Consider the following 12500-nt stretch of genomic DNA (forward strand, 5'->3'; position numbering starts at 1 on the left):
CGATGTTACTCGTTCAGATCATCGGTGACCCCTATTTTTTTAATCATGAATCACTTACTTTACTTACTATCTACAAAATATGATGAAATGAAAAAATTTTCACGGTAAGAAGTTATCTTTTTTTAACATTTTCTTTCCTCTTGCCATCGAATTCCGGTAGTGGTTGCAACGGATAGACCTTACGAAAACGCTCGTCGAGGATGAACTCTACTGTTTACCACATCCCTAGCGGCATACAATTATCTAAAATTCTCACTCCTAAAACTCTATGCACGGAAACTTTCACTCCAACAGTTTATTTTTATGATTTTCGATGGATGAGCAGATGAGCCTACATCTCTCTATTATGGCCGATTTCTCGAAATTAAGGCATTTTTCCACTGCCATTTTCTCCGAAACAAAGTCGGTGACCCCTACTTTTTTTTTCATTTTTGGAGTAAGTACTTTATGACCTAACTCTAGGCGAGAAATGAAGAAAATCCCACCGTAGGAAGATTTTGGCGCGAACGTCATTAAGTGAACATTTTCTTCACTGCCATATAAGTAGGATACTTAAAGCATTATTAAACATTATTGGAGCATTTGCTTTCACAGACTTTGCCACGCAACTACAAACCAATTAGGCAGAAGTCACACAAAATACCCCTAATGTTTATAAAGCTTTACGGTTTCTCTAGGGTTGCAAACAGTTTCTCATGAGCACCTTCTGGCTCGTGGCAGTTAAGGCGTAGAGTAATACCAAACAAACAGCCTAATATTACCCTCAAATGATCACCGAGTTTATTTTTATGAAAGCCACGCCAGTGAAACACGGTCAGGTCCTCATTCCCTGTTGAAAGTAAAGTTGTCTGCATCGAGGACACTTATGATATTAATAGGGAGCTTAAGCAACGACAACGGCGACGGCAACACGGCAACGAGAAGGTCACAAATTTGCATATTTAGTGGGCAGAAACAATAGCTTCGCACGCTCTGGACGTGCGTTTTTCACTTTTGTTCATTTCCTTGCCCGCGTCAGCAAAACAACAACGTGAAATAGCCAAATTTGAGGTTTTATGAAGAACGTCAGCACTTGAGGATAAATTTTCATTTTCTCCCCTAAATAAAGTTCCGTTCCGACGAGTGTCATTTTCGAGGAACTACTGCACCCTCGTCATATTAAAAAGGTTGAAAGGGTCACGTAGCGATTAAAATTACGCGAATTAATATTTTGAGATTAAGTTCTTGTTGCCGTCGCCGTGGTCGTTGCTTAAGCTCCCTAATAATTACAAGGAACGGTCAAGGATTTTTTAACAACAAGGTACATGTAGGAAGAGGCATGTATCACGAGAGATTCATTCCAGCTACTCTGAACCGTGAACAAATATTCCTCAATGCGCATTACGTAGTCAGTGCTTTTGTGGCGTAATCGCGATCGGGAGTTATTTTGTTATCCTCTTAAGTGTAAACCTTGGTGATTTCATGCATAGTTTGTGTGTCCTAGGCCTGACTAGCAGGACTCTTCAAGTTTGATCAGTTTTACAAAGCTGTAAGCAGAAAAAGTCTTTGCTTATCTGATAGTAACTGATAATAATTTCACTCCAGTACTGAGGTCTTCATCCTTGTTCTCTATTCGAGCCTTTTCAGTTCGCTTTCATGGTACAGTAGAGGGACTTCTGTCAGTAGCGGTATTAGTTCGAGGCTGTTTGCTGTACCGGGTTGAAGTTCCCGTCAACAAATGAAAGCTTAAGCCACTTTTATGCATCAGAAAACAAAATGCGAAGTACTTTAACTTTAAGTTTTTTGTATGGACATTCGTTTATATGACAGCGGAGCAAAATTACCAGCACTGAGTCAATTGAAACAGACAAATCCCACTGACTAAATCTGGTGATTAGAGGCTGTTACATTGAACTTTCCTCTTTCCATTAGTACGGACGGAAGACGGAAAATGTTATTTTGGTACGCAGTTGGAAAGTTTTAAGTGGTTTTGTCCAGCAATCTTTGAGAAGTTTTACAAACCACTTAAGTGCAAAGCGCGCTTTTAATTGATTGTCACAGGAAGTTATAACCACCTGTTAATCACTTTCAAAGGAATTGTTTCAATTTGATAAAAATTCTGGTCAAAGTGGAAAACCCACTGAGCAAATCGTTGAGACGTTTGGGAGAGCAGACGTAAGACAGTTATACATTTTCTCACCTTTTACTCCGTATGGGCCGGAAAGAGTGACTGACGCCCGTTTCCGGTTGTTGGGCACTGAACTGTGTTTTTGCTGTGAAGAGTGAATTGGTATCTCATCGAACCGCAACAAGACTTTGTAATTAGTGCATGAGAGGTCCATGCAGTGAAACTCGTCACCTCCAGTTTCACACGTGAAAATTACTGTTTTCTTTACGTAACGCGGCGCAAATGATTGCGAAACCACATTGTCTTTATCATTTGGATTTGATAATGCACAGAAAGCAGGATTGCCGGCTCACTGTTACCCATTCTAACTACCAAAGTAAACATTTTCAACATTCCCCAATAAGTGGGATACTTAAACATGATCATAGCTCTTGCCTTCATACACTTTGTCACGAAGCTACAAACCAATTCAGCGGGCAGAAGTAACTTCAAATACCGAAGGAATGTTTGTAAAGCTTCACTCTCTCCAGGGTTGCAAACAGTTTCCTCAAAAAGAACGAGCACCTTCTGATTCGTTGCACTTAACTGACCCATTCACTGTGACACCTAAGGCGCCCCCAACTGGCGTTAGGACAGAGTAAAAAGAGTAAAGGACAGAGTAAATGTCCCACGGACAGGAGGGAATCATGGGCGAAATTAAGGGGAGCTTAACATACTGGACACTTAGCGAATTGTCTAGAATCATCGTGTTACAAGATCGCAGCTTATGCCACAAATGTGAAATGGTCTATTAATGACGCCCGTAAACAGTGGTATGGTCATGTCGGGTATGACAAAGAATGGACATGGTTTGCTCTTTAACAGGGAAATTACAGACTTGTAGTTTGCCATTAATAACACGTGTCCTCATCATTAGCTTTATATCTTCAGGGTTTAACCCAGAGTGTTTCAAAATCGGAGCGGCAACTGCTCTTTTGCTACAAGTGATTTAGTCAGTCCTATAGCAGAAAGAAAAGTGTTGTGGGGCTGTAATATTTGCATAGCTAATCTGACTCCTTAGTATTTCAATCACAGCTGACCGTTGCTCTTGATAACCATGTTGACCAACCCGTTTGGGAATAGAGCTTATGAATGTCACAGGACAAAAATGTACTTATCACACGAGTTTGGCTTTTGAAATATTCACGGCGTATATTGCATTGCACGGCTTGATACCTAGGCATACGATTACTCAGACAATATTGTAGGTTTTTGGCCGGAGAAAGATATGGTTAACGGAGGCATATAGTGACACCAAACGAACAGCCTAATATCACCAACAATTGATCAATGAGTTTTACTTTTATGAAAACTACGCAATTGAAACACGGTCAGGTCCTCATTCCCTCTTGAAAGCCGTAAGCGTATCTGCCGTAGTTGATTTCGCCTCAGAAAAATACGAACACTTTATTGCAAGCTAGGTACTTTCACGGATATCTTAACAACAAGGCACAAGAAGAGGCACTTACAAACGGAGGTTCATTCCAGCTACCCGGTACCGTGAACAAACAGCCCTTTATTACCTTTTAATAACTATTCATCTATTTTTCATGAAAGGAAAATGAATTCTGTAATGGTAAAATGCCTGAAGGGAAATAGCTCAGTAGAATACTGTTTACACGAATTAATGAATGTATAAATTGTAATAAAGGAAGTTAATTTACGAAACGGTAAACCCGTTGTCCTTCTTGGTGCGTGCAATATCATGACCTACTAATGATCATTGATTCCTTTTTTTACATATCAGCGGAGCAAAATCGCCACCAAATCAATCGCAACTGACCAATTTTACCGACTAATTTTGATGAAAAGGAACTGCTCCATTGAACTTTCTATTTTACTACTCTTAAGTACTGAAAGCCATGGTTATTTTGATTTCCGCAGTTGGATCGCCTGGTCACAAGCGAATGACTCTGAGAAGTTTGATAAAAAATCGCAGGAAGTTGTAACCACCTGTCAATTACTTTCAACGGAATTGTTTCAATTTGATATAAATTTTGGCCAAAGTGCAAAAATCTAACATATCATTTAGACCTTCAGGAAGCCGATAAGACGTAAGACCCAATCGGTTAAATATTGTATACCTTCTACTCCGTATAACTAAAAGGCTAAAATTGCTTTTCTTGTGTTTTATATCAGGTCAAATGGCCACTCCACAAACCTTCAGTAACACCTTCAAGGATCGTGATTCAGGAGTTTTAAAGAAAGCCAGTAGGAGGCCAACTAACTGCTCTGAGGTTCAACCATTATCTGAATATTCTGGGACTGGGTTTCAAAAAGCCGAACAACACGTTAAGAAAAAGCCGTTCCTTCACTGCTGTAACGTTAGTACAACTGGGACGGTGACGTATTGGAAAACAGCTAATGAAAATGTTACGGTCCAGCTTATTGATGATACTGGCACAACATTCTATTACTCTAATGTACTTTCAGTGCAGGGATGAATGCTGAGTGTGTTCCACCGCGTGTTCCTCATCTAAAACGGTGATATTTCAGTTGTGGACATAAAGTTTGAAGCAGCCAAATGCTATTCATATACATAATTTCCTTGTCTTGGGATCAACTTAGTCAAACAACATATCCTCGATTTGTGTGTTAAGAACATTAATTATTCTTTTCAGATTTCCCTGTAACTGCCAAATTTGTTCTCTCAACTGCTATTCTCGCTTAGAGTCGTCACAATCTTTTAAAAGACAAAAGACGTGACTTCATATTATATCTGTAATGTAGAAATTGACGATCCCTTCGTGGAAAAATGTATCCGACCTTGTTTGTGTGAACGATTGTTGTTTCGAAACACAATAAATAAACATCTTAATCAATGATCTAGTTTTTGGGCGACAGGGTCTCCTTTTTCGTTGATACCGGCAACAACAAAATGACTCCCTCTGTAGGCCGACGATAAAATTGAACAGATGGCGTGGAGCTTCCGTCACTGAGCGAAATATTACTTATCATTTTCAGTTGAATGGCCCCGAATCACCCGAATCTGTCGGAAACTGTGCTATGACTCGCAAGCAGTCTGCCTTGCAGCACTGTAAAAGAAAAAACATTCATTTGAGGCACAAAAGACGCACATTCAACGCATTGAGAAATCTTCACATTGTTTTTGTCACTTGGATTTGATGATGCACAGAAAGCAGGATTGCGACTCCCTATATTCCCCATTCTAACTACTATTATAAAAGTGAACTCATTTTCAACATTCCTCTATAAGTGGGATACTTATTCATTATTGTAGCTCTTGCGTTTATACAACTTTGCCATGCAGCTACAAACCAATTCATCCGTCAGAAGTATCTTAAAATACAGTAGGAATGTTTATAAAGCTCCACTCTCTCCTCAAAAAGAACGAGCACCTTCTGATTCGTTGCACTTAACTGACCCATTCACTGTGACACCTAAGGCGCCCCCAACTGGCGAGTAAAATCATCTGGCGTTAGACAGAGTAAAATCTGTAAGTCCCACACTCGTACAGTTTTTATTCTGAGTAAACCTACAGTAGATGAGTGGTTAACTGAGGCATAGAGTGACAGCAAACAAAAACAGCCCAAATATTACCCACAAATGATCATTGAGTTTATTTTTATAAAAGCCACGCAAGTGAAACACTCGCAGACAGGTCCTCATTCCCTCTTGATGAGCAATTAATTGCAAATCTCGTAACAACAAGATACAGGAAGAGGCATGTATCACGGGAGCGTCATTCCAGCTACCCGGTACCGTGAACAGTCCAATATTACCCTTAAATTTTCCTTTTTGCTCCATAACCCCAACTGCGGAGCTTGGTCCTAGGCTAGAAGGCACTCTTAGTGAAACGAATCGAAGGGCGATCTCGGTTTACAGAGGCGCCGGAGACTGTTTGTTGTTAACTGTCCTAAGCTTCTACAAGCAAATAGGAACAATACTGTTTACGTATCCTAATGTATAAAATCATGTAAAAAAGGCAGTTAATTTGCCACTGTTTTACTTGGTACATTCAATATCATGACCCACTAATGATCCTTGATTCCTCGTTTCAAAACAACCTTTTCTACCTTTTTATATTACACGTTCACATCAGCTTATCAGCTGCTTTCACACACCATGTATAAATAAATGCTATTAGTATTAGTATTAGTATCATTATTATTAATTTATCGGTGGAGTGCTTGAGTGGTAAGCGAGACGGATTTGCCATTAAGTCGAATGTCATTTGACTACTGCCGTGGTTTGTCTTTGGTAGTTCGATATTGTATTCTGTCCTTGCATTGCAAACAGGTAACCCTTTGCCTTATTTCAATCGGAAATCTTGATTTTCAGCAGGTCCTGGTTATGCTTTGCCATGCGTGGACCGGAAAGGGATTAGTGACGTCCATTTGCGGTTGTTGGTCACTGAATAGCGAATGGCATAAACTTCCTGTGCGTTATCCCGTTGAGCACGCTCAACAAGACTCTGTAAATTGGCGCACAAGAGTTCATAACAACAAGTAAACAAGGTAAAATTTTTGGACGCTCTTTATCAACCATTGTTTTTGTTGTCCTCTGCTTGCAGAGAGAAAGAAACCGAAATCGAGCGACCTCTCCCTGCACTACGGGATGACCTGCTGTATTGATTGTGGTAGTGATGCTCGCAATGATGAGTCGAATAGCAACCTCAATGAGGATGAAGAAAGTGAGTTTAACAACAGTGCACAATTATAACATGAAGTTACACTACCCGCTCCTGTATTTAATTGACTTATACAAATTTGGCAAAGTTTCTCATCCACTCGTGAAACTATAAATTGCCACAGAAAATACCCCTGGCCGATGAAAAATGTTCATGTGGACGCATCCTTGGATTCAAAACTTCTTTTTGACCTAGAAACTAATTGTAGTCAGGAAATAATTGAGGGATCTTTTTTTCAGAAATCATATCTAAATTTAGAGCGACAGCTCCACAAATGTCCATCTTACAAGTAGATTTCCGAACAAACGAAACACACTAGTTTGATCACAGGGAGCGCAAGCTCGATATATGAGTATCTGTACTGCATTATATTATGCAAGAGTAGAAATATGAGAAACGGTTTTTCTCAAACTTTATCTGTCAACTTTATTGTCAATTTTTCACTCGTGGATTTTCGCGGTCTGATACCCTTATGAGATATAAGGCGAGATTGTTGTCATCATTTTGTTAGCGAACGGGACTTTGGGCGTGATGCCTGACGAGTTTGCCAAGCAGAAAGGTCTCTGATGCGTCCCTTGGTCGGGATGAAACGAGCTTCGTAAGACTAACCACGAACAATGTATTTTCACAAGTAACTGTCAACTTTATTAACGTTTTAAAATAAAAATGAACGAAATGATATATGAAATGAATCATATACTGAACTGCGGATATGAAATCAAGTAAAGCTGTGATCCTCGCAGTTCTGGACGCAATTGATTCATTCCTCACGGGAAAATTGAACCCACAAATGACCAGCTCCCAAAGTCAGTGACTTTATAGCTCAGTTGGTTAGAGCGTCGCACCGGTGTCGCGAGGTCACGAGTTTCAACCCTCGTTGAAGTCCTGAATTTTTCAGGCTTCTCTACGAAATTGCTAAAATTTCGTCCATAACTGCGAGGATCATAGCTTTACTTGATTAAAATAAAAAAATAGCTTACCTTACTTTAGTCTTGTGTTTCTTTGTCTCCGATACAGTTTCTGGGTCGATTAAGAGCGATTTTGGTGGTTTTTGCTTCCTCTTCTTTTTCCTCTATCTACATATTCTTTCCCAAGGTTGGGCACCAAGACGACGCCGCCGAACGGAATCACCGAAGGAAAAGGGGCCATAAATTCGCTCCCAAGATTTCGATCGCCTCGAAATTACATGTAGATCACGGACGATACCTCCGGTACCCATTCTTTTCTCTTCGAGAGCCATCGAATAAACCTTCATTTACAACCCGCGTTATCCAAACCGTTGGAAGATCGCTTAGCGACCCGCTACCCGGCTGGAATAAAGAAGACGTAGGTCACGGACGATACCTCCGCTACCCATTCGTCTTCTTCATTCGAGCCGGGTCACGGGTCGCTAAGCGATATTCCAACGGTTTGGGTAACACGGGTTGCAAATGAAGCCTCATTCGATGGCTCTCGAAGAAAATGTTTGCAGAGTTTAGCGTTCTCAGTGTACAAGCCGGCTCGAATGAAGAAGACGAATACGTAGCGGAGGTATCGTCCGTGATCTACGTGTAACTTCGATGCGATTGAAGTCTTGGGAGCGAATTTATGCCTCTTTTCCTTCGGTGATTCCTTCGGCGACTTCGTCTTGGTGACCAACCTTGGAAAAGAACATGTAGATAGAGGAAAAAGAAGAGGAACCAAAAACCACCTAAATCGCCCTTAATGGACCCAGAAACCGTACCAGAGACAAAGAAACAAAAGATTGAAGCAAGGTAAGCTATTTTTGATTTTAAATCGTAAATATATATTTTTAATTTTGAAAAAAACCGTTTTCCCCATACCAATCCTTATATTTCTACTCTTGCATAATATCGTACAGTACAGCCGCCGGCTACGCATATGTTGAGCTTGGGCTATCTGTGGTGTAACGCACCAGTCAATTGAAACCCCCACCCCTGAGGTCCCGGGGAAGGATGGGGGATTACAGGGGCATTGAAGCGCTTTTGAACAACAATCTGTCCCCTGGAGGTGGTGCATTTGACTGATTTTGACTTTGGGTCCCGTCCCCTCGTGGGGAAAAAGTAGAACTGGGAGCAAGCGCTGGCATTCGAGTTTCTAAAGATAGCGGAAAGCGTGAGAAAGGTAAAGCCTTGTTTTCACTAGTGACGCAAGCACAAGCGCAAGCATAAGAGCGGTTATTTCACCGTGAAAACGGGGTTGACGCAAGACCAATCACAAGCGCAAGCACAAGGATCAAAATTTTCCCTTTTCCTTGTGCTTGCGCTTGTAATTGCGTTGGCTTGCGTCGTGTGAAAAGGAAACGCAGCATAAGCAGAAGAAAATTTGCTACATGTGGTCAATTAAAGCACTCGTTCCAGACTCTCCTTGTCTGAGCATTTGAACAAAATGGCAGATGCCGTGGTTGTTATTTCACTAGCATAAACTACTTGTGCTTGTGCTTGCATCGCTAGTGAAAACTAAGCTTAAGAGCCCGGGGGGGGGGGGGGTGGAGGGGAGTACTCTCTTATATACGCTATATAGGTATGTGCCGCCCGATAGGGTAGGGGTTGTTTATGCGCTCAGGGTATATCTTCTTTTCTCTTCACGCCTGAATAATCGTTTTCAAGTTTAACAAAGCGATTTTAAAGGGACCTTTATAAGCTTGGATGGGCCTTAAAGTGCCCCTAACCCCAAAATAAATTTTTCGCTAAAATGAATCTTTGCACCTGTTTGAAACGCATTGCGGCCATTTTTTTCCTTTTTGTATAAAATCTTGCCATTTTATAGGGTTCGAAAGTTGCGAAAATCCAAGCATCTTTTGCTCACGACCGAGTCAGAAGGGGAGTGGGTCTATTCCTGATTTGACGTTACAATATACTCTTTATGCATTTTTACAAAGAGTTAATGCCATGTAAATCAGTTTGTGACGTCAAATCAGGAATAGACCCACTCCCCTTCTGACTCGGTCGTGAACAAAAGATTCTTGGATTTTCGCAACTTTCGAAGCCTATAAAATGGCAGGATTTGTTAGAAAAATGAAAAAATGGCCGCAATGCGTTTCGAACAGTTGCAAAGATTCATTTTAGCGAAAAAAATATTTTGGGGTTAGGGGCACTTTAAAGAGCATATTGAGTCTCGATTTTCTACCCTTAAATTGGGTCAGGGTTTGAGAACCTTGACGGCACACACCTATCCTAAATTGTCGGGAATACCCACCCCCCTCCCCGGGGGGTAAGAGTTGCTTTAATCTACGCATATCATTCTTCAACTTCACCATCCACTGCAAATGATACTCAATCTGAATTCCTGGGTTCCTTTGAACTTGACTTGAACCAGGCAAATTTAGTATGTGTGATATGCAGCGTAATGTTAATTTCACTTTGAACGTTGCAGACAGTTTTGTAATCAGATGGTCTTGAGCAATAATGAAATATGGGTGCTTTGCCCTTATTTTATAGTTCAATAAAAAATGTGTATTGCATTGTACTAGCAACCAAAATGCAAACTTCACAAATCCAAAGTAGAACATTTGAAATTTCTTTCCATAGTAAATGTTGGATTGCTGTAAAATTTTCACTTCAAGGATAGGGGCATTTGATCTCAATTTCTGCCTCAGGGTGTGGGGGTCTTGATGCTTTTTGACCAGGGTCTATGTCAAATACCCCACCCTTCCCCGGGACCTGGGGGGTGGGGGTTTCAATAGGCCATTTCCGAGTTCATGTCTGCCTCCTTTTCAAAGCGAGTCTAAGTGCGAAGTTTTTGTAACGGTAATTAGTTCTACTTTACATATGAATAAAAACTAATTTTCATAACAAAAACTTCGCACCTAGACTCGCTTTGAAGATGAGGTAGGCTTGAACTCGGAAATGGCCTATTGACTGGTGCATAACCGTTGGTAATTTTACAATAAATGTACTGGATTCACCATTTGCTTCTTCTGTAGCGATATATCGATAATTATAATTCAACACATTGATACGCTGCCCAAATATGGTCACGGACCGGCGCCGCTTCACAAAAGTTAAAAGTTCGGAATCTTTCATTTGTTATCAATGTGTTAAATTATAAAACAGTTACAGCGCTCGAGCTTGCGTGATATCGCCTAATGGCTAAAATTTGGCGATATCACTCAAGCTTGAGCGCTATAACTGTAAATATGTGCACGGACTAATGCTAAGTAAACATTGTATTACCTTATTACCTGCGGTGTACTGTCGTTCTTTTGCCTCACAAGTGGTATTTTGAGCGATTTTGACGATTTCGAGTTCGCTGTTTAATGCCCCTCGATAGAAGGAAAATTCTTGAATGGCTCCAGCGCAGGAGAACGGCCGAAAGATTCACGCTTCTTCTCGTCCTTCTCGATTGAAAACGGCCCGGAACTACCCCTCGAAGAAAATCAAAATCTCATACCTTCTGAGAGGTAGATTCATATGTGTAAGCCTCAAACGGCGTCCAGTCAGAAAGAGGCTTAAGGCTGGCACACGTGAATCTTGTTAGGGTGTCTCGAAAAACCTAAGACCTAAGACCTCGAAAACTTACACCCAATCTGATTACGGATTTCGACCGCTCGATTTTCTTCGAGGCCTAGCTCCGGGCAGTTTGGACGGGTTTTGATCGAGAAATGACGAGAAGAAGCGCGGATCTTTCGGCCATTCTCATGCGAAGTTTGAAAGCGGAGACATGCGATTTCCTGGGAAAAAATCGCCCTGGCGCTGCAGCCGTACAAAAATTACTATCCACCCTTGTTCTTCTATTAAGAGGTACGGTAAACAGCAAACTCGAAATCTTCAAAATTGCTCAAAATACCACTTCCGAGGCGAAAGAACGGCAGTAAACCGCAGGTAAGGTAATACAACGTTTATTTAGCATTGGTTCGTGCACATATTTATCGATATATCGCTACAGAAGAAGGAAACGGTGAATCCAATACAATTATTATAAAATTACAAACGGTTACACAAACAGATTGTGAAAAACAACGTTTATTACATACAATACTAATTACAAAGAAACGTTTGTCCACCCAAATTTAGCAAAGCTAATCGAGTTGGGGGTGGAGCAAAGATAAAATAGCTAATTAATATAATTACAATGAGAGAGATTACGAAAGGAAATATTTAATACTTAAGAACAATGTCAATGTGCAAGAGCAACTGAATGTTTATTATTTCAAGGGGGAATAGTCACACTTTACAACAGTCCATTTTCGTGTGGTAAAATGCTTTTCCATAAGTACTAGTATTGCACGTACAATGTTGGGATGCATTCGATTGACCGTATTCCGGAATAGGAATTCATAGAATAGAAGTCAGAAATCCTTGGCTTTTAGAGAGATTCACATGAAATTTTAAACATGTCTTTAACATCCTAGTGGCTCAAACATACTATTTCAAACCATCACTACACCTATTCTTATTCCGTAATAGGGTCAGTCGAACGCACCCTTAATTACTACAAAAACAGCTTCAGCTCAGATGGTCAACAGATCAACAAACGTGTGGTATCAAGAAAATTGAGCGCCCGAAGACAATTTCGGTAATACAATATTACACCATGAGAAGAGAAATTTCGTATTTCCAAGCGGCCATGTAATATTCTATTTATTATATAAACACCAATGAAATACTAAATAATTTCACAAAAGGCATCTAAAGGCGCAATTTTTTATATGTAACCATGGCAACAGCGATCGTTTCACTTGTGAAGATATCATGTTTTCGA

The 12500-nt window shown here is 40.5% G+C and overlaps 1 protein-coding gene and 1 long non-coding RNA gene across 2 annotated transcripts in view; both read left to right on the forward strand.

The window, feature by feature from the left end:
* Positions 1–4091: 4091 nt before the first annotated feature.
* On the forward strand, positions 4092–4968 carry LOC137990639 (uncharacterized). The gene is made up of 2 exons (XR_011121533.1): positions 4092–4200; positions 4286–4968. It is a non-coding gene; the product is annotated as an uncharacterized lncRNA (long non-coding RNA).
* Positions 4969–6571: 1603 nt separating this feature from the next.
* The window catches only part of LOC137992779 (short transient receptor potential channel 7-like), a 107829-nt gene continuing 101900 nt past the window's right edge, over positions 6572–12500 (forward strand). The window contains exon 1 of the mRNA XM_068838293.1: positions 6572–6800. Within this exon, the coding sequence (XP_068694394.1) occupies positions 6725–6800 (76 nt within the window). The 5' untranslated portion in view covers positions 6572–6724. The remainder of the gene's footprint in view (positions 6801–12500) is intronic.

Source organism: Montipora foliosa, chromosome 2 (assembly GCF_036669935.1).
Source record: "Montipora foliosa isolate CH-2021 chromosome 2, ASM3666993v2, whole genome shotgun sequence".
In the NCBI taxonomy this organism is placed as follows: Eukaryota; Metazoa; Cnidaria; class Anthozoa; order Scleractinia; family Acroporidae; genus Montipora; species Montipora foliosa.